The following is a 23,691-nucleotide window of genomic DNA, read 5'->3' on the forward strand; positions in this document are numbered from 1 at the left end:
TGACACTGGTTTGCTGTTCAAAATAGTTACCTACAGGCCAGGTATTTAAAACTGTGTTTTCTCTGTCAAATGGCTCACATATAAGTTCGCTCCAAACTCAGTCATTTGTAGTGAGCGTGGAAGATACGGTCCTCCATTTAAAATGGGCTAGTCACGTGACAAGGGACGGGGAACTGGACCTGATGGTAATGGTGCATGCAGAGCCGAGGACAAGGCCGTGGGCAAGCCGAAATTGTGCCACAACAAACACCCACATCTTCTCGCCTGACCTTCCTGTCCCAATTTCTAGGGGACCGCAGCACACCACTATTGAACCCAGAGCAGTGTCAAAAGGTTGTTGGTTGGATAGCGGATAATGCTTCCAGTCACTTAGCCACCACCACCACCACCCTGTCTTCCACACGGTCAAGTCTCAGCAGCCGTGAGTCTGGACCGCATATTCCTCACCCTGATCCTCCTTCCTCCCACCATGCCGAGTACCCAGAGACAACTGATCCCACACTTGGACACTCTGAAGAGCTGTTCACTTTTCCATTTATAGATTCGGGCCTCTCGCCCGGTCCACTTGAAGCGGGGCAAGAGGAGATCGCGTGTAGCGATGCCCAAATATTTGAGCAGCCACGGTCACACGAAGGCGACGGTGGGGAAGTGTCACAAGAGGTGGATGATGATGAGACACAATTGCCAGAAAGTCAGGAGGAGGACCAGGGTGCGGAAGTGGAAGACAAGGTGGTGGACGATATAGTAACTGACCCAACCTGGCAGGAGGACATGCAGAGCGAGGACAGCAGCACACAGGGGGAGGGAGGCAGAGCACCCCAACAGGCAGGAAGAAGCAATGTGGTGGCCGCAGACAGAAGGCAGGCAACCGTTCCCCGTAACACCAACACGAAGGAAGTTGCCAGTACAACTGTTAGGTCTTCCCGACTCTGGTTGTTTTTTAAAGACTCTGCCGATAACCCCAAAAAGACCATTTGCACCACCTGCCAGGCCATCATCAGCAGGGGTGGCAAAACGACCAGCCTGACCACCACCAGCATGATCAGGCACATGGCAGCAAAGCACCTGACTTTGTGGGCCAAACCCCAGGGTCCAGGACCAGTGTCTGCGGGTGGCACCATTGCTTCTTCTGCTGTTGTGGATGCAAGCCAATCCTCTGGCCATGGTGCATGCAAAGATGCCTCCTGCCCTGCACCTGTCGTTGCACACTCTCAAGTAGCAGCATCAGGAAGCACGTCCATGTCCTTGTCCCAGCGCAGCGTTCAGTTGTCCATACCCCAGTCCTTGGAACGCAAGCACAAATATGCAGCCAACGCCCCACAGGCCACACTACTAAATTCTCACATTTCACGACTGCTTGCGCTCGAAATGTTGCCTTTTAGGCTCGTGGAGATGGAAGCATTCCACAACCTAATGGCGGCTGCCGTCCCTCGGTACTTGGTCCCCAGCCGCCACTATTTCTCCCGGTGTGCCGTCCCCGCATTACTCAAGCATGTGTCCCAAAACATTAGCTGTGCTCTCAACAATGCAGTTACCGGTAAAGTCCACCTAACCACGGACACGTGGACAAGTGCTTGTGGGCAGGAACGGTACATCTCGCTGACGGCACACTGGGTTAACATAGTGGAAGGCTTGGGACGGAACACGTCCTCCCGACGCCAAGGATTGAGGACCCTAGGTCAATCAGGGTTGCCCCCATGGTATGCAGCTCCTGCACCTCATCCTCCTCAGCCTCCTCCTCCTCTTCAGCCTCCATCTCCGAAATGACCACATTAGTCACAAGCTGGAAGCACTAAAGCACTGCCTCGGCCAAGCGGCAACAGGCTGTGCTGAAGCTAATATGCTTAGGTGAAAAACCACACAATGCTGAAGAGTTGTGGACAGCTCTGAAAGAGCAGGCAGATCTGTGGCTCACACCACTGAACCTACAGACAGGCATGGTCGTGTGTGACAATGGCCGGAACCTGGTGGCCCATGTGCTTAACCTCGTGGTTCAGCGGTTTCTCAAATCCTACCCAGAGCTGTTGGATCTGCTTGTTAAAGTACGCCGCCTGTGTGCCCATTTTAGAAAGTCAGCTACAGCTTCCGCCGCCCTTGCAGTGTTTCAGCAGCGTTTGCAGCTTCCGGCTAACAGACTGGTGTGTGATGTCCCCACGCATTGGAACTCTACACTGCGGATGTTGGGAAGGATTTGTGAGCAGAAGAGGGCAGTTGTTGAGTACCAGCATCAACAAGGCCGTCGGTATTCAGTTCAGACTCCACACATAAGACCTCAGGAGTGGACATAGATGTCAGACATATGTACCATCCTCCAAAACTTTGAGGACTCCACTGAGATGGTGAGCGGCGATGATGCCATAATTAGCGTCACCATCCTGCTTCTCTGTCTTCTGAAACGCTCTCTGCTCACAATCAAAGAGGATGCATTGCAGGCGGAGCACGATGAGATGGAGCAAGGAACCATACAGGGTGATTACACACAGCCAAGCCTCATCTCATCCCAACGTGGATTGGGTGACAATGAGGAAGAGGAGAACGAAGGACAGGAGCTAGTTTCATGCACTATAGACGGTACTACCTGCACAGCTGTCATACCGTCTGTTCAGCGTGGATGTCCAGAGGACAGAGAGGAGGAGGAGGAGAGCATGGTCAGTCATCCTCTTGGCGAGGACACGGAAGTCTTGCCTGTTAGTAGTCTGGCTGAGTTTATGTTACGCTGCCTTTCCCATGACCCTCGCGTTCTCAAAATTTTGGGTGACAGCCATTACTGGTTGGTGACACTTCTCGCCCCACGCTACAAGAGAACTTTATATCTCTTATTCCTGAGGCGGACAGGTCTACAAAAATGGGGCTGTACCAGAAGGCCCTTGTTGCGGAACTATTAAAAAAATTCCCATCTGAAAACGCTGGCGGCAGAGGGCATACTTCGTTGGACAACCAAGGAGTACAGACGAGAGAGACACAACTTCAATCCAGCAGAGGCAGGGGAACACTGTCAAAGTTCAGGGAGAGTTTTCTCAGATCCTCCCATCGGACAGGCCCTGAGGCGCGGGGTACTCTCACAAGGAGTGCAAAGTTTGGGAAGATGCTGAGGGAGTACCTTGCCGACCGTAACAACGTCCTCCGTGATTCCGCTGTGCCTTATAATTATTGGGTATCCAAGCTGGATATGTGGAATGAACTGGCTCTCTATGCCTTGGAGGTCCTGGCCTGCCCTGCTGCCAGCGTTTTATCAGAGTGGGTTTTTAGTGCCGCTGGTGGAATTATAACTGATAAATGCATCCGCCTGTCAACTGAAAATGCTGACAGGCTGACTCTTATAAAAATGAACAAGGGCTGGATTGGGCCAGACTTCTCGAAACCACCGAATGATAGCAGCGTAACATAAACTCCAATCCAGTGTCTTTTCTTGGGAGGTATATTCCCATGCACCTTTTCACACCCACACATGGGTATACGCTTCCTGATTTTGGCTATTTGCTCTTGTCCTTCTCCTTCTCCTCATCTTCCACCACCATATCACCTGGGTGACCGTGGTCCGTGATGCAACACCCACCTAATTTTTTTAAAGGGTGTTTATGATGCCCGTAAAAAAAAATTTTTGATACAGTATGTTCATGTATACCCCCCAGGGGTAAATGGTTGTCAGCCCATACACTTAATGCATGGGCATTACAAGTATAGGAGGCTCGCTCCTTTCTAATGGGAACATTTTTTTATGAGGCCCTCCTCCACGTCTCTTCCAAGGGGCATTGAAGTGCCTCCAAATTTTTGGTAGCCCTTGCATTCACTGCATAGGCCAACACTATGGGAGACTCTCTCCTTTCTAATGGGAATTTGTCGTTACTGTGGCCCTGCTCTATGTGTCTTTAAATTCTTAGTGGGGTTTTTCCTAAAATTGTCAGCCGTTGGACTCACTGCATACCCTATAACTGTATAGCAAACTCTCTCCTTTCTAATGGGAACATGGCGTACCTTGTTACAGTGGCCCTGCTCCATGTGTCTTTAAATTCTTAGTGGGGTTTTTCCTAAAATTGTCAGCCGTTGGACTCACTGTATACCTTATAACTGTATAGCAGACTCTCTCCTTTCTAATGGGAACATGTCGTACCTTGTTACTGTGGCCCTGCTCTATGTCTTTAAATTCTTAGTGGGGTTTTTTCCAAATTTTGGCAGCCCTTGCAGTCACAGCCCGCTCCTTTATAATGGGAACATTTTTTTTTACTGAGACCCTCCTCTATGTCTCTTCAAAGGGGTATTGGGTTGCGTCCAAATATTTGGCAGCCCTTGCAGTCACTGGGTACGCAATAACAGTATAGGAGACCCACTTGTTAATAATGGGAACAACAAAGCATAGCCGGCTAATGGCTCTCTAACAATAGCTAGGGCCGACTGCTGGCCTTTTAAGAATAGTAAGGGCCGTCTGATGTCCCTATAAAAATAGGCTTTATGACTTTCAGAGTCCCTCCATCATAAATAAAACAGGATGTGTCTGATGATGTGTCACACACCACATTGCCAACTAAGGTTGTAAAATGTTAAAATGACATTTTCCGGTGAATGCATTTGTCTTAAAAAAAAACTTAAAAAAAACAAAACAATAGGATCTTTCTTTAGTATAAAAAACAGCGTCACCAATTTAACAACAATGTAATCACATTGTTCAGCTTATGCACCTCTTCCTCCATCTCCAAAATGACCACATCAGTCACAAGCTGACAGCACTGCAGCACTGCCTTGGCCAAGCAGCAACAGGCTGTGCTGAAGATAACATGCTTAATGCTTAATTGACAAACCGCCCAGCGCTGCAGAGTTGTTGAAAGCTGTAACACAGCAGCCTGATCTGTGGCTCTCACCGCTGAACATACAGCCAGGCATGGTCGTGTGTGACAATGGGCGGAACCTGGTGACGGAGAAATGACAGCCGGGGTAGATTCGGTTTCCCTCTATACCAATCCTTTCACCGAGCTAAAGAATATGGCTGTGGTGAAATACAACTCCCACTGAGAAGCTGTTTTAGATTGAAAAACATTGTGCCCACCAGAGGATTTGATTCTGAGGGCTAACCTTTCTCCCCCGCTCAAGAGCCCCATAGCAGCTGCAAAGTTAGCGCTATCATGAACTTTCCTGAGGTAGAAGCCAAGGCACACCAGAGGATACTCTGGTGGGACCGTCCAACCCTGCCGAGAAGCAGTCCTGGCTAAGAAAAGTGTGTGGAAAGGTTCCCAGACACTCTATGGCTGCTTTTTTAATGTGGATCGGCCATGCTTATGCATGTTATTTCTCAAACCGCATTACAGATCAGGCCATTGTCCAACTCTGTATTCAAGAAATTAAATGCACAAAGAAAGATGTGTGTGTGTGTCAAAGCACCACCGACAAGGGCGAGTTGATGTTGGACGGACTGCCATTGCTTCTGCAACAAGCTGCATTACAGGACTTCCTGTGAGAAATGACATGCAGGGTAGATAGGGACTATGCCAGTCCTTTCACCGAGCTAAATACAACTGTCAGCAAAAAAAAGCTGTGGACTGGCTCCATACTGTCTCTGGCCACGTTCACCTGTCCACGTGTTTGTGGTTAGGCGGTCCTTCCCAGTAAGTGCACTGGGGAGGGCATGGGTAATGTTGTGGGACCCGTGCTTGTTGAAGGCGGAGGCGATATCGAGAAATATAGTGGCGGCTGGGGACCCAGTATGGACACCCTGCCACCGCCGGCATGAAGTTGTGAAAAGCTTCCACCTGCACGAGCTTAAAAGGCCAAATTTCAAGTGCAAAAAGCTGCCCAGAAATCTGGCAGTTTATTGTTGCGGCCTGTGGGTGGGTGGGTGGCTGGCTGCATGCTTGCACTTGCATTCCAAGTAGCAGAAAACTAAGCAGATGGTGGCCTCTATCATCATCATGACCTCACCTCGGCACTATGAACTCTCCTGAAGGAGAAGCCAGGGCCCGCCGGAGGAGTCTCCGGTTCTCTGGTGGGCCCGTCCAACCCTGCCGAAAAGCAGCCCTGGCTAAGAAAAGTGTGGGAGAAGGTTCCCGGACACTCTATGGCTGCTTTTTTAATGTGGATCGGCCATGGTTATGCATGTTATTTCGCAAACCTTATCACATTCTGGGTTGGACTATATATATTCTCCCTTCACTACACTTCCTTGCTGGCTATACTTCTAAGTGGATTAGTGCTAAGGAGTTTCAGTCTTTCAGTGAAGTTATTTTCCTTGCAAGGCAAACCTTGTTTGTACTGACTGCCTTCCCAGCGCCTTTCCTTACTCCTCAGTTAGGTTGGTGGGAGATTATTGTTGTTTCATTTATTATTCTCCTCATTCCCCCTCCATGCACTTGCTTTAAGTTTCCCCACCCTAGGTCATCCGAGGTCCGCCCTCTGCTGTTAACCACTAAAATCCTGCTGTCAATCACAGAGAGTGGGATTTAACACGTGCCAGCCGGAAGTGCATTACAAATCCCACCCATCAGTGCCCCTGTCACATGTTCGCGGGGCGCTGTTGGTTTGTCATGACAGCCGTGGGTCTGCAGAAGACCCCTGTGAGTGTCATTACGATACTTCTGTGAACAACAGCCTGTGGCTTTCGATTATGGGGGATCATGATTTCTGCTATAAATAGTAGAGCTGAAGTCCTGCTGCGTGTAGCACAAGCGATCGAATGATTGCAGCTTCAAGTCTCCTATGTGGTCTATTGAAGCAAGTAAAGAGTAAAAAAAAAAGTTTTTAAAAATAGGAAAAATAAAAAAACGCAAAAGTTCAAATCACCCCCTTTTGCCCCAGTAAAGATAAAACAATTAAAAAAATACACATATTTGGTATTGCTGCTTTCAGAAATGTCCGATCTATCAAAATATAAAGTAAATTAATCCAATCGGTAAAAAGCGTAACAAGAAAAAAAATCACAACGCTAGAATCACAGTTTTTGGCTGACACAACACTGCAATCATATGCAATAAGAGATGATCAAAATATCATATTTACCCCCAAATAGTATCAATAAAAATGTCAGCTCTGGGCACAGCAAAATAAGCCCTCATCCAGCCCCAGATCCCGAAAAATGAAAACGTTACGAGTCTCGGAAAATGGTGACAAAAAGAAAATTTTTTTTTACTAATTTTAGAAAAAAATTTCACCCCTTAAATAAAAAAAAAAAACCTATACATGCTTGGTGTCTGCGTACTTGTAATGACCTGGGGAATCATATCACCAGGTCAATTTTATCATATAGTGAACATGGTAAATAAAAAAATTAAAAAAAAAAAATTGTGGAATTGCACTTTTTTTGCAATTTCAATGCACTTGGAATTTTTTTTCCCATTTCCAGTACATGATATGGTAAAATAAATTAGGTCGATCAAAAGTACAAGTCGTCCCGCAAAAAAACAAGCCCTCATATGGCTACATGGCCAGAAAAATAAAAAAAAGTTATGGCTTTTGGAAGAAGGGGAGGAAAAAACAAAAATGAAAAAAAAGGAAAATTGTCGGGTAGTGAAGGGGTTAAGTGTATACTGTTTTGAAAAGTTTGGGATAAAACAAATTTAAGAAAAATAATAATGCAAATGTCAAAAATGTTTATAAATATTCACTTTTTATGTAAAAAAAAACAGGTATGAAAAAAGGGTTCATAATATGCGAAGTTTATAACATTTATTATTGTTTCACCTTCCTCCACCTTGGACCATTAAAAATAAGCATTTCCAGAGCATGTGAATGTGATGTACCTGTGGCCAATTTTCCGTTCATCCATCATAGAGAATTTCGAGAATGATTTGCTTTGAAGGCTTCTTTTTACTAAATTGGATTCTTGTTCATACAAACAGCATAAAGGCAATCTGATTTCAAACACTTCTAATCAGTAAGTGGTGAAACTGAGGAGCATCAAAGCTTCCCCTGGCTGAACTGTCACAGCCAAGTTAATAGACGCCAGAGAAGAAATTACAGACTCAAGCATGAAAGTCGTCAAAGAAATTGTTCTAAAATATTATTGAATGTTAATCCATATCAAACATTTGCCATTCTTCATGCTAATTTTTCCATGATGTTGCTGTTTCTTTGTCTCATTCTGCAGCAAAAAAAAAAAAAACCCTTTGGTCTTCAAAGCCTCCTTGTCTAAAGACATCAAGACCAAACCTGAAGCTTCTGGCCTCCAAGAGAAAATCTATAACACAATGTCCCATATTCTATTCTCCAACTATAATACTGTTGTCTTCTAATGTGGCTTGGGTGCATCTTCCGCACCCTCTATTGGTAGGCTTCGTCTGTACCAAAGCTTTTGGATCTTAAGAAAATTTTGATTCTGTTTTGGGGAAGGAAAGTGGACATCTTTCTTTCGAATATTGAGAAATATTTCAAACTTTCATTTTTGGTATGAGGATAACCTTATCCATTTTAACGTCATTTTAAAAATTCATATTTTTTTTTTCTCTAATTTTAAGGATGATTTACAAAGCGCTACACAAATTTTGTAGTACAGTTAGTCCTAGACAGGTTCTTTCAGTTTGTTCGTAACCTGATTTTGTATGTAAGTTGGAACAGGTACAGGGCTGTCAAAAACGAAAACTAATACCTTATCGCTGCTCACTGACCGCCATATGGTTCTCTTCTTTTCGCCATTGTACACCACATCTCCAGCCTCTTTACTATAGACCAGGACTTCCCCATCAAGGCCTCAGAGGTCACTGTGCTTCATGAGGTCACAGCACATGTCATGACATCATGATGTCGCGACCTTACATCACGCGGTGACCTCACATCATGCGGTGACATCCAAGGCCTGGCTGCAGACGGAATTTCGGGCCTATACTAAAGAGGCTGGAAATGTGGCTCGCAATGGCTGAAAGAAGACAGCGGGCAGCGAGTAACCAGGTGGCTGGAGAGGTGAGCGATTTGGTTAGTATTAGATTTTTTTTTTTTTCACGTCTTACATTTGTGACTTTGAGTCGTACTTCGTAAGTCGGGGACTGCCTATAAAATTGGTAAGAATCCACCATTGGAAATTCCACTATTTTTAAGCACAAAAGAGTTCTTGTTGCTATAAGGTTCATGGGAGACCTTCATTATCTCTGACATCGTGTTATTGCTCTTTTGATGTACTGCCATCTTGAAGAGTCTGAGTAGTTCTAAAGCTGTTAGGGCACTTGACCTAAAATCAAAGTGTTTTCATTCCTCACATCGGTGGGATTCCCAGCTCACAAGCCCCCAAAAATGTTCTCAGTACTGTTGTAGTAACATTAGATTTTCCAAAATGACTCTTTCCCTTTCAATCTCTGCCATTGCAGTAAGCACAAAATACTGTCTCCTGAAAATTCAAGTCAGACAGTTCATTCATGATTACACAATCCTTAACTGGAGATGGACGAGTGCAGTACAACCAGATATTCTTCTATCATCACTTATATCATGTAGCCAGACATCACATGTATACAAATGTTGACCTTGAGAACCAAAGAGATGCTCCTTTGCTTGACTTTTTATCCCTAATGGAAATTGTTGCCCAAGTCCACACTCTCATTATTGTTGTCCTTTACAGACTCAAGTAGAGTTGACCAAAATGATCTGTAGAACCTTGTTGTATGGCATCCATATCGGCACTCTATGCCGGATCACGGCACTGCAAACTTCTTTGGCCAGTGTTCGAATGGCGGCATCCTAGGCACCTCTTGTGATTACTATGCCCCTGTAACAGTATGACATAACGTTGGGCCTAGTAATTAGACCTCACTGGACATCATGACATGTGGCACAATGCACGACATAATCAAGAGGCACCTAGGTGCATACAAGTTTCAGCCAAGGAAGTTCACGCTACCTGGTTTCCGGTGTCATGGATTACCGATGTAGATACCGGATTAGAGTCCTGCAAATCTTTCTACTTAACTTTAGACTCAAGACTTGTCGATCAGCCCATAGTCATGGATTGTCATGGCAGTCCTGGCAGACAGCTGCTTTTTCTGAGGAAAGACATTATTACCCATAGATGTGGCCTGCAGCAAACCGTTCATGTACCGTGCATCTGCCAGAGCCGAGGCCACCTCTAAAATTGTTCATATGTGAAGTCAGGGGATGTCCCCATTAAACAACCCCTTTAATACCATATTTTATGGCATGACCTAATTAGTCCCAAAAGTATTAATTTTAAGGCTGACTTTAAAGCGTCACTATCTTTTCACATAAAAACTTAAAAGAAACAAGGTCTTGCTTCCTCTATCCCTCCTCTCCCACAAGTTAAAACTGCTTTTGGTGAACATACCAATCTAATATGTCTGGGAACTGTCACAATCCTCATGCTGTGAAATTTGCCATAAATGCTTTTTTCAGTAGATGGTACCTTATCAGCATTCTGTCAGCACTATATTTATGGCAAGGCTAATTGGTCTGTTTTAATCTACTTAGTGACTATATGGGAAAAGGACACCAACACTATCAGTTTTGTACATTAGTACTTTGAATGGTTAATTTTTTATTTCATCTGTTGATTTGTATTTCATTTTAGGTCACAGGAAAGGAAAAACTGTGAAAATCCAAGAGGAAGGAGCAAGCATGCCAAGCAGTATCGAAGCGACAGGAACAACAGTCCATTAGTGAGAAACCTATATAGGTTTGTTTTTAAGTCACCTTTTCCTTAGGAGGACTGACGGTTATGCTTCAATTCATCTACTTTCTCCAAAAATAAACATTAAATTCGGAAAAAATGAAGTAACCGACAAATATATGGACCAAAAATCTCTGAGCTCACCAATGAGGTGCCTGGGTATTGAAGAAATACTATAATACGTGCCTTTGAAGCTTACCACAAATCGTTTGCTGCTAAGGTTTGCAGATCATGTGAAAGAGTCCCCTAAGGATTCCTCTTTGTTAAATATTCTAAACAAGAAGTAGGAAGGAAGAAGCCATGATGCTGAAGTCCAATACAGTCCAACAGAGTCCAATGAATGGGTCTATAGTTGCTGATGGTCTTCCCTGTGGAATCATGGATCAGAATGAAGTTGAGCATGAATCATGGCATACTACTTTACATGAGTTTCCAGAGATGGAAAATAATAATAATAATAATAATAACATGGAGGAACCAAAAGAGAACGACCAGGTCATAGAAGTTACTACAGCTGTTTGGGCTATAGTTGAAGAAGAACCAGATGAGCCTTTGAATGGGTTCACCAAAGATGAAGAAGAAACCAAGTCAGCGGAGGCTCCTTTGAAATTAGATCCTGTTCCTATCAAGACAGGTGAAAATGACCTTCAGTGGAAAATTGTGCCAAACACCAAGGTTGTGCCCTCCGTACAAAAGTCAAGGAAGATGCGTAAGTTCAATCACAAACCTTATATTAATCAAAAATTATATAAGCTTTGAGAATTAACCTAATATTACAGAAAATTAGGCAAATAGTTTACATCAGAATCCCATTCTCTGTTGACTGGAACCTGAAGTTATGGTTCAGCCAAGGTTCTACTATTATTTGCCCATTTGTTAATAGGAATTATTGCAAACTAGATATATTATTAGTGTCTTCTTTATTAGTATTAACTGTAAAAAGGGCACAAACGATAAGGGATCTACTCTATGTAACAGAAGTCTATTGTTCTTCACTCTGAGGCTTTTCCTTCTTCTCAACATGTTCATCTTAAACAAGGTTTTCATTTTAACTAGTAAAATGCATGTACGGTAAAGTTCAGATATGCAACCATCCAGCAGTTGGAAATCGGGTCAACTATAAGTCATGACCTAAGAAGTAGTATTTCACTGTATTATTGTTAACGATTGAAAACATGCAATAAAACAAAACTGTTCTCCATACTGGCTCAATCCTAAGGGGTTGATCTCAAAGATACAGATACAAACCACACATTGGATAGTATTATCATAATTTTTTAAGGTATTATGAGTCCATCATCTAATAAACAAACCACAAGTTTAGGAAAGTTACACCTTTGCCACTTGAAAACATCAATCATCATGATTTTAGTCAGGATTTTACAAGCAGCTAACGCAGCCTAGTGTGGTTCCACCGAACATTGACTTTACAGATATTTTCCAGCTTATGGTTTATAAATATGTGAGATGAAGAATATTATGTAATGACTTCTATGAAGCTACTACCTATTTGGTTTTCTTGACTAAGACATGGTGCTAGCTGTGTAATACACTTTAAGACTGTTATACAATTTTTTCTAAACTTATCATCTGAAAGTCATCATAGCACTCTCCACTCAGAACAAAAATTTGCTTCAACAGGTAGAGAGCTTGAAGCGATATTCTTCTGGTGCAGAACTTTAGGTTTTGTTTTTACAGTGGAGAACTTTGAGTCATGTTGTTCAGGTGGAGGAAATGGACTTGCTTGTCACATAGAGAATTGGTGTCTTGCTCTTCAAGTAAAGAACTTAGAGCCTTGTTATTCAGGTGGAAAACTTGAGGCTTTTTTCTTCTGGTCAAGAACGTGGAACCATGTTCATCATGTAGTGAACGCAGAGCCTTGTTCTACAGGTGAAAAACTTGGAGCTACATTTTTCAGGTGAAGAATTCAGAGCTATGATCTTCAGATGAAGGACTCTTGGTTTTTCTGTAGGAAAGTTTGGAGCCTTGCGCTTCAGATAGAAAACTTTGAACTTTGTTCTTCAAATGAAGAACTCAAAGTCTTGCTCTTCAAGTGAAGATCTTGGATCTTTGTTCTTCGGGTAGAGAACATGGAGCCTTGACAATCAGAAATACTGTTGGCACATTCTGACATTCTGAACAATGGTTCTTTTCTTACCTTTAGTTCAAATACAATTTATGTAATTGAAAATACATCCTAATACATCCTCCATGTGATGAAAAAATGTAATTTATTTGGTATCCTTTTTAAGGTGTTGCGATGTCCTAGCTAGAATATTTGCAAAGTTAATCACTCCCACCTTAGGCTGTCTTTCTAGTTTACAGGATTAAGCCATAAATTGCAATTATATTTCTTATGGGAAAATATTACAATTTGAGAGTCCTAGGTGGTTGATACCTTTCTATCTACTGGTAAACACGGTACAAAGATATATTTTTCCTGTATTTACGGTGGGACCAACCTTTGCTAACGGCATAGTGTGTTGGTTACAAGCTAGCTCAACAAAAACATGAGAGTTCCAGTTGATGGGTCCTTGCATCCTGTTTGATGCTATATACATATATATACCCACGTGGATCATGGTGTTTACCTTTTTATTTTATGCGTATACTCTCCACTATCTTCCCTGCACTTGGCATACATATGTTCCTGAGGAGTAATTGTTTAATGTGTGTGGAGAAGCCGATGAAAGCATTTCACCAATCCCTGCCAAAATGTGATCCCTTGATATGTTGCTAAACAAAATAAAATAAAGTATGTGAATATCTAAATAAATCTTTTTATATATTCCTAAAAAATATCAAACCATCTAAGGTCTAACTAGAAGCAGATCTTTTTTTGATGTCCAAAAGAAGACAAAAGCTGGTCAACCACCACCATAAAATTGTTTTTGACATACAGTCAACTTGAAACTGTTCCATAAATTCCATACTGATAATATTATAGGACAGATTTTGATTCTGAGATATTGTCTAAGTTTGTGTGTGTTGTGGCAACACTTTACAGCTATACCGCAAGTATTTCTGATCAGTCCACAGTGCCAGACCTTCAAAAGACCATCACTTTGGCTCGCCCCAGGGTGTTGAGCAAGAGACAGGAAAGATTAAATAAATCAGTAAACCATAGCCAATATCTTGCTATGTACATTGCCTTTTTATTAATCTGTATGTAGACAGTCAAGTCCATAACCACCCTATATCTAAAAGTAAGGAGCCATCTGGATGGATAGGATCACCTACTAACTATATCATTTAAAGAACTCCTAGTCTTCTAAAATTGTTTTCTGGGTAGATTTGCTTTCCCATTTATTTATATATCGATGGAGCGTAACAACCCTGGGTGAAACTTGAAGATGACATCCAATTCAGTTGTCCTCCAATGACCATTAAAAGGTGGTGTTCTTTGCTTAATGGCAAAAGCAATATATGTAAATGCCTTATCATTGACAAATATTCACCCTAGAATGTTTTTTTCTATCTTCCATTTACATGGTCAGAATTGAAACTATTCTTACCTTTAGATTAGAGATTAGCAGATCGATCGTAGAATCGTGTTAGAGTCTAATTTTCTGAAATTCACAGTGGTGGTCAGTACCTGGGCCATCACAGACCAGCCGTTCCCAGTGAAGTTATTATCCATTTCCAGAGTTACTGAGTAAGTATCTCTCTCCTGTAGAGTGAAAGCTCTTGTGATCAGTGGGTCTTGGGATCAGATCTTTCTTCTGTAGAGTGTAAGCTCTCATGGTCAGCGGGGTCCCCTTTCTCTTGTAGAGTCTAAACTCTTAGGATCAGCGGAGTCTTTTCTCTCTCTCTCCTGTAGAGTGTAAGCTCTTATGGTCAGCGGGGTCTTCTCTCTCTCTCTCTAGTAGAGAGTAAGCCCTTATGTGACGCTTGCAGCCTTGCCCTGGGAAGATGGGGGTACTCGGAGCCGGGTCAGATGTTGAGGAGATGATGCCGTGGACTGGACCCGTTCCGTGCCCAGGGCCGTCACATTAAAAAGGATGTAAGGGCTTTCAGGGTTGAGTGGTATTATCGACTACGCCACCTGTGGTGTCTGGTGATGCGCCACCAGCGCTGCTAGCAGTCCTCTGAGGCTGGATGTAGTGGCAGCAGGCGATGTTATAACTCCCCACAGGTGGAGCTGTGCCTCAGGGCTGATGTAACAGGAGGATGGGGAGAGTAGTCCTGGGTCACTCGGGTGCGGAGTGGTGCAGCGCAGAAATAAAGGAACCATAGGCCATAGGGATAGTCTTCCAGGTCTTTTACTCACAGTTCTTTTAAGCAGCGGCAAGGCTTCTCCCTGCTCCTCACGGATCACTGTGGCCACCAGGGATGAGGGTTTCAGCACACCCAAGGAATTCAGGTACTTCGATCAGGACCCTCCGAGTGTTCCTAACAGTCCCCTTTGAAGCTCTCCTGTGTGTGTGCGTGCAAAGGCTGGGTCCCACTGGATAAACGCAGGTAAAGGGGTACAGGTGGCGTAGGCCGCTCCGTCTGTATCCCTCCCGGGCTTTTCTGACTGAGACATGAAGTAACAAAGTCAGATATCGGGGGCCGGTACCCCTCTGGCAGCAGGAGTCCCTCTGGCAGGCCAGAATGGAGAGTACAGGTGGCGTACGCCGCTCCGTCCGTGCTCCCTGGGATCCTTTTGCTTGTGGAGCTGTCACTAAAGCTCTCAACCTTCTCAAGCAAGGGAACTTGACCGGGGTAGAGACTCTGTTAACTCCTTCCCGCTCCTCGTGTCAAGGTCAGGGCACGAGGACCGTGCATCTACAACATGCTGCAGGCTCCAACACATGGCCGCTGCCAGCTGCAAAGACCACAGTCAAAGAACCTTGTGCTTAAGATGGCTGGGTAATATATATGAAACTATGTGTGTAACTAAAAGTGTGTTCTACCCTTCACCCACTACATGGTTCCCCTAACTTATGGTTCCCCCCACTCGTGATCCTGCTGAGGCAGCACTATGGTGCATACTTGCCTCCCATAGGTCAGGAGTGTGTAGTGTTGAATGTAGATTCAGGGTCTTGACCAGTGCACCTTCCTTACCTGGGTGAGGAGACACTACACCTGCTGACAGGCTGCAGTATCCCCCCTTGTGGCGATCGAACCCTCAGGGGCGCCACACTTACATCGGCGGAATCTTCGCGCTCTCATGTAGAGTGTAAGCTCTTATGGTCAGCGGAGTCTTGTCTCTCTCTCCTCTTAAGTGAAAGCTGTTATGGCCAACGAGGTCCTCTCTCTCTCCTATAGAGTGTAAGCTCTTATGAATGATCAGCTGGATCTTCTCTCTCCTGTAGAGTGTAAGCTCTTATGGTCAGCAGGGTCCTCTTTCCCTCTTGTTCAGTACAAGCTCTTATGGTTAGCAAGGTCCTCTCTCTCTCCTGTAGAGTGTAGGTTCTTATGGTCAGCGGGGTCCTCTCATACTTCAGGAGAGTGTAAGCTTTTATGATCAGTGGGGTCTTCTCTCTCTTTCTCCTGTAAAGTGTAAGCTCGTATGATCAACTGGATTCTCTCTCTTGTAGAGTGTAAGCTCTTATGATCAGCGGGGTCCTCTCTCTCTCCTGTAGAGAGTAATCTCCTATGGTCAGTGGGGTCCTCTCTCTCTCTTGTAGAGTGTAAGCTCTTATGATCAGCGGGGTCCTCTCTCTCTCCTGTAGAGTGTAAACTCTTATGATCAGCAGGATCCTCTCTCTCTCTCTCTGTCTACTATCCCCCATATGTATTTTCTGAGCAATTACAAGCTTTCCAGCATTTATATTTGCGCAAATTTATTTGCCGCAAATCAAATTTTGGGGGAAAATTAGTAGAAGCCAGCGAATTAGAATTTTGAAAGATCCACTCATCTCTACGTTAGACGCAAGTACCAAGGTCGTTGTCCAGATCCTGAAACTTTATCTACACATGGTTTCAGGCCTCCATGTCTCTAGTGGTTTATAAATAAATAATCTAACAACAGTAACTGGGTGTTGCTTATGGAATTACACTTTTGGCAGTCAAGGACATTGTTGGTTGTGTACATAAGGGAGGGGATAAAACAACATAACTGAAATGCCGTAAGTGCTAGATGCTATACTGCAGCTGGTGAGGAAAGGAGAAACTATGACAATGAAAGCACAAAAATGTGTTCGGTCATCCACCCCATATATTTACAGATTATAGGGGTTGTCCAGGATTAGAAAAAAGCATGGCTGCATTCTTCTAGAAACTGCCCCACACTTGTCCACAGGTTTTGTTTGTTGCTTCAGTTCAGATCCAAGTTCATCATCTGCAATACTAAAATTGTTTCAGTTCTGAAAATAAGCCGCCATATTTTTCTAATACTGGAAGATCTCTTTAAATAAGGGGTAGTGTAAAAAGTGAGAACATTTCTAATATTAGGACTTGAGGATTTACTATGTAAAAAAAAACACTTAGTGTCAAAAGAACAGAAAACCGAAGAAAAACATTGGTTTCCTTATATTTTGAGAATTTTCTTCATATTGACTTATACTTTTACCCCATCCCTATGAGAAAGGGGGGAGATACTAATCTTTAGTTTGAGTAATTTCTGAACTTCAATCTCAAGTGCAAAAATCACTGCGTATACCATCTGTGCAAACAAAATCTCCTCTTCATAGGCAACAGTGCTCCAGTTCTTAAGAGTTCTAGAACTTTTCTTGCCAGATTGCTCCAAAGGTGTATGTTTTTACAGTGATTACCATTGTTTCTGTGGTAGTGTACCTGTGGGGTAGTGTGACATGGAGCCATGGTGGCTTTGCCTTGAAGCATGCGTCCTGCACAGGGTCCCACTGCTGGTGTGCTATTGCTTCGGCGGTGGTCTGCACAAAGTGACACACTTCTGAGGTCAGAGGTTTGCCGTGACATGGCAGTGGGCTTCCTACAGTCATACCAAAATGTTAAACTTGTGTTCAGCTTTGTAAATTTTTGCTTAGCCGCAATAGATCAGTGTATGGGTTTTGGATGTGTGGTCATTGGCCTTTTTTTTACAGTTGTACCTTTTTAACTCCCTGAATGAATTAGTCTACCTGGTCCTGACCATCCAAATATAATTTGGTACTTTACATGTGTAAGGTGCATGCGCGAGGTAGTTATGGGTGAGCTGCTGCTTCTGCACGCTCTGGCACTCTGCAGGAAAATCGTGTATCGGTCCCGGTGTGCTGCTGTGTGTTGGGTGCATCACACTTACTTGTGGCTCAAAGGTCTCCACTGGGTCCAGGCTTTCATCTTCCAGAACCTTTGCAGCACACAATCATACGTTAAAACAGTCAAACCTTTACTGAGCAGTTTACGGTCATTACAATGAAGCATGTAGGATAGGGCACAACAGGGTATAGTCTTTCCCATAGGTAGCAGACTTCACCCCTAGGTCTCATATGGATAGAGCATCCCTCTTTCTAACTCCTCTAGCAGTAGGAATTCTTCTCCACCACAAGCAGTGCCGCCAGATTCCAATACCTCCCACTTCTTAGAGTATGAGTCCATCTTCCCCTGCAGCACCGCAGGCTTTGTGCACCCAAAGACCCCAACATCTATCTCAAGGTTCCTAGGCTGACAGACGGATTCACACAGAAGGGTTCAATGACAATCCACTGCCCCGAGTAACAAGCTCATGTTGACCCTAGCAGCCCACTGCTTATGACCACTGCTATCACTTCTCCTTAATTATCCTAACTAACTTGACACTTCCTTAACTTGGCACTAACTCTCAGTTCCCTCTCCCCAATCTAGGCCGGCCTTTACAGTTAACCCTGTCTAGGCTAAACTGCAGTGCCAGGTGGTTTTGCTTTCAGATAACATACATTACTATAAAATACATTTAACCACTTGGGGTATCAGAGAGTAGAACATCATCTCCACCACTCCTACACATGTACCTGTCTTCTCATGAGCTACTCTTTGGGTAGCAACCAAGGCGTCCAGCCAGAAAACTTTACAGGGAAGGATGGACTGGTTAGGCTATTTTTTTTTTGCATATTCCTCTTTCACTACATATAGTATGGAGGTGGTCACTTGGTCGTCGTTGATTTTTGAAGTTCACCGTCACGTGTATGAACCACCATGTGTGCCATCTGTGCATACAAAATCTAAGCATCATAAGCAAATTGTTACAACTCACGCATAACCTCTTGCATAAAATATATCAAAGGGTACGGAACATTTGATTTTAATAACTGCTCTCTGACACAGCTGGAAGTGTACTTTGCTCCAGCACGGTCCCTCCTCTGCCTTCCCGTGTGTTACCCGTTGATAGAGTATTGTGTTACGCTGCACAGGACCCTGTGAGCCATGTTTTGTTCTGTTATGATTGCCTCATGCAGCTCCACATGACCGGGCACCAGGGGAATTTTCTTGGTAATTATCTATGTAATTACTTTACAGTTAATGTGACTTCTCGTGTAATTGTATTATTATAGTTATCTGCAGATTTGTAATGTTTTGGCTGGAAGCTTCCAAGTCAAGGTTTACAACTTTATTGCCAAATGGGTGTGTAAGTATTTAATATGCCCCCCTGGCACCTGGAGGAGTTTAACGAGACGGTTACTGTACTCTCCAGTTTAGACAAGTCCCTTCTCAAGTCACCACCTCCTGTCCTTCTGTGGCGATGATTAATGGCTGGCATTGAGACTCCAGCTCCAGGAGCAATTTTTGATGATGGTCAGGACATAAAGTCGTATATGTCAACTGAATGTCTTGATTGTAGACCGGCAGCTTGATTTACAATGAAGGATCCAGAATTAGTTGCAGTACAGTATATCATTCAGAGAGGTCTAACCTTAAAAATAGACTACTATATCTTCTATACAATTAAGGCCTTATTCACACATCAATATTAGTATTTCATCAGTATTTGTATGTCAAAACCAGGAGTGTCTCCACTACTGACTTTGGCATACTAATACGGATGTAAAAATATTGACTTGTAAATGAGGCCTACTGGGGAATTGTGCCCAAATAAAATTTGGGTCTGATTTAGCCACCAGTATTCTCATCAACCTACATTGGTATTACTTTTTTTGGTGGAGGGTTAAAGGTGTGGTCCGAAGTCCAAAGGAATTTTTTTCCTAAATCTCTATTTCGTGCCATAATCTAAACTATTTTCTAATATACTTAAATTTAGAATTCTCTATCCTTCCCTCACTATACTAACTGATTTTCTTTTTTTTCCTTCTTGCTCTTCGATGATACTTCATTTGAGAATCCCAGTGCATGCTGGTATACTCAAACGAAGTGTAATCAGGGGGCAGAGGCAGCGATCACTCCTGAGGGGGCTGAGCTAGTCCCTGTGCAATGTGCACAATGACAGCGCACCCTCATACTGTCGGCTCAGATTAGTAGTCACGAGTTGGCAGGAGAGTACTTTGTCATAATACCCGGCATGCAGAGATCAGCACCCCCCCATGCAAGTGACATCACTGGTCTCTGCGCGCCGGGTATTCTGACAATGTGCTCTATTGCCGGCTCATTACTGCGAAACTGAGCCAGCAACAGAGAGCTTGCTGTCATTGTGCACAGTGCATAGGGAATGGCCCAGCCCCTGAAACGAGCGTCACTGATGATGCTCTGTTTCAGGGAGGGTGCAGAGGCTGTGGCAGTGACCACAACCTCAGCCTCCTGAAGATGATGCTTCTTTAGAATATCTCAGCATGCACTGGGATTCTCAAACAAAGCATCATCAAGAAGTAAGTGAAAAAAAAAGAAAAGCAGCTTGATAGTTTAGTCAGGGAACAGTAGGTAATCTTTAGTATATTAGAAAATTGTTTAGACTAAGGCACTAAGTACCGTAGATAGGGATTTTGTCATGCTAGGTATGGGGAGAACCCAGCGTAAAACGACGGGAACAGTGGAGGGAGTCCTACAACTAGGGAAAGGGAGAGTGGAGACCCTTAAGCAGATCTAACAACACCCTGACTCCCCTATCGACCCTAAATAGGTTCCGCACCTATCGCCGACCAGGATACCTTAGCCCTAGCTGATCCTAGAGCTAAGCCCTAGGTAGGAAGGGGAAGGGGTGAACTCTAGTCAGCTTCACTGCAAACTAAAGTACAAACCAAGGAAACAAACAAAGGAATAAACTTAGCTTTAAGATGACACCGGAGAGAACATGGCTACAATCCACAAAGGAACTCCAAGAAAATTCTAGCCGACTACTAGAATTCTAGGCCTGAATAGAAGAGGAAACTCTATCACCAGAAACTCTCTGGAGAAACTGAGTGCATTTAACAATCTAGCAAGGGTGTGGTAATTAGCAGCAGAAGGTGAAGATCACTGCTGGGTCCTAAAGGTATAATCCCCAAGCAAGGTGAAGATCACCTCTGGGTCCTAGAGAGAGGGATAATGAAAGGATCAGGAAGATGTTTGCAAGGCCAAACGCAGTGAACTTCTACAGCCGGATCCCGTATGACTGTCTTTCAAACCTGACACACCCGTGACAGATTAGAGTGAAAACTACTTTACACTTCAGATCAACGCCTTTAACGTTTCCCACCATGCAATATTAAGTTTTTTGAAAGCTGCAGACCTGTCAGTGTTCGTCTCTCCTCCTCTCTCTTTCCCTCCAGCAGCTCTCTCAACTCTCTATTGACTTTTATAGGCAGCATACAACCTGGAGGCCGGAGAAGTGGCTTATAAGTGAAGAAAGACCCATTTTTCTTTAGTAAGATATATTATGAAGTTTCTATATTCACTTATACTAATGATTTATGGAAAGTTTGTTGAAACGACATTGACCATTTAAATATTCACTGTGGCCTCACAATTAGATTCAGTGGTCAGATTGGCAAACCCCGAGCCAGTACCGAGACATAAAACGGCCTTTCATTGTGAATACTGAAGATAGAGCTTCTTCTGTGTTTTCAGACCATTAATTACATGCGCAGCCCTGATGTAACCCTAAATGATACCGATACAGGCTGGATGTCAGTGTCAGGACGGTGTCTGGTACTGGAATACTACTTGTAGTCAGCAGCATATATTGCTCCACAGAATAGTAATGGATATGTTAGTCCCATTTATTAATCCATCATGTTGAAAATCAATGTGTATCTCTCAGTCCTAGGTAATTTCTTCTGTCCTAATTTACTCAAAATTCAGGTTTAATAAGGTCCCTTCCTTAATTTAGTGACCACTAAGCAGCCTAGATTATGGTGTATACATTTTTTTGCCAATAGGGCATATGGGTGTCATAGAGATGGTTCTCACTCATGACGCCCCTCTATAAAGCTGGAATTATTATAAGGCTGGCTTAAAAATCATCGAACCAAGCCGCATTGCAGACTAGTCAGACAGGCGGGTCCCCGGCAGCTTCTCCCCACCAGCGGCCCTGAAGTGACAAATCTCTCTATCCCAGTGTGATTGTATAGGGAAAGACCTGTCACTCTGGGGCAGGAAGAATCCGCCTTGCACCTGTCTGTCCGTCTAGTCTCCCACGCAGAGCGATCCCTGATGGCTATTAAAGTATGCTTTTCTCTGAAACGACGCAGCGTTTCAGAGACTATAACATACATGGCTGAAATCATACTGTCAGTGTCTGATCCAGGCTGCCCATTGATCAGCTTTCAAGTAGCCGTTCAGCGATCATTTGAAACCGGCCCTAAGTTAAGGCAAAGGAGGGCTTTAGGCACCAACATACTGACATTCAACTGATTATCCGATCATCTATTTTACAGAAGACCCTTAAAACATTTAAATTTTTTGACACTGCTAATGATAACTGAAAGGGGTTGTCCAGTCTTAAACTACAAGTCTGCAGTCCCTCTATGTGACTGCAGACTTGTGGAGCTTCAAATCGCGCACACTGTGCGCTGTGAGGATTCTCCGGTGCTGGCGTCCGAAACGACAGTCATGTTCATATTGCAGTATTTAATATGGATACTCTTGGCCACATTCCGACTAGATGTGTGAAGCCTTGTTCAATACAAGTGTATTGAGCGAGGCCAGATACAGTCTAGTCGGCTTGTGCCCGGGAGAATGCATATTGCTGTTCCCACCACCGGCACCGGAGAATCCTCACATTGCACAATGTGTGGATGCACAAGTCTGCAGTCACGTAGAGTAGCTGCAGACTTGTAACATGAGGCTGGATAATCCCTTTAAGATAGTAAAGAATATATTGTTTTAAGAGGGTTGTGGCATGTGTGGAGGGTGTGATTTGTCAGTTACAGCTAATTAAAAATATTTGAATTTCAAATTATGGTAAACAAAGCCTACCCCAATTCCATCCTGGAAAGCCCAAATAGATTTACATAGGAACTCCCCTTTTTAGTCAAATTGACATAAATCACACCCCTGCTTAACTTTTTACTTTGTGAACAAGGAGCAGATATATTACAAATTGTGACAGAGGTCTTTCACTTCAAACACGTCATGAGCCCAAGACATTTTATATAACATATTTGACCGTCACAGAGAGACACATTATACTGTTTTATTATTTTTGGTGTATGTGTCTTATTTTTCCCCGGCTATATGTCACTTAGTACTTTGCACAGCAGGTTAGTGAGGTAATGTGAGATATGACTGAGCAGTCACGAGTCTCGGTGCATTGACCTCACGCTTCTCAGGTAGCTCAGCCGTCAGGTGCACTATATATAGGTATGAATAATTGAAATAGATTTCCCCGGTTGAAAAGTTTTATGGAGACAGAACGTCAATGGAGCAGATGTAAGATGAGAGGATGTGTGAGCAGACTGATGAGGGGGTGTCTGGATCTAACATAACATTTGCCTCATTATGCTGACAGAATTTTCTCTTTTTTCCGTAGAGATCTGTGATAATGTCAAGCATCCGTCACACACCACTGTTAATATGTATGGTCAGAAAGTAGTGGTAGATACAGTCTGTAGGCTGCAATAGCTTGAGGTATTCTTGTAGATACAAGGATCATGAGCTGGTCTTACATTGATGATTGATATGTGGTAACTTCTCCACCATATGGTGCACTGTCACCCAGACCAGTACATCCTACCATACACCAAACCTTGCCCTAAAAAGTGCCGAAATATAAGAACCAATGTAGTGCCCAAATAGTTGTCCCATACATTGACCAGATACACAGACTAAGGTAGTAATACTATAAAAACTACTCATGGGGGACG

General features: G+C 43.6%; 1 protein-coding gene across 2 annotated transcripts in view; it reads left to right on the top strand.

Annotated features, from left to right (window-relative positions):
* Positions 1-23,691, top strand: part of SYNPO (synaptopodin) — a 156,175-nt gene that overhangs the window by 46,770 nt on the left and 85,714 nt on the right. For both annotated transcript variants that reach the window (XR_012250918.1, XM_073649806.1), the window contains exon 3: positions 10,496-11,303. Coding sequence is in view for 1 of the 2 variants with exons in the window: in XM_073649806.1 (XP_073505907.1) it covers positions 10,895-11,303 (409 nt within the window). In the remaining variant the exon portion in view is untranslated. The remainder of the gene's footprint in view (positions 1-10,495; positions 11,304-23,691) is intronic.

Source organism: Phyllobates terribilis, unplaced genomic scaffold (assembly GCF_046119375.1).
Source record: "Phyllobates terribilis strain yellow unplaced genomic scaffold, ASM4611937v1 Scaffold_10__3_contigs__length_209671492, whole genome shotgun sequence".
Classification (NCBI taxonomy): Eukaryota; Metazoa; Chordata; class Amphibia; order Anura; family Dendrobatidae; genus Phyllobates; species Phyllobates terribilis.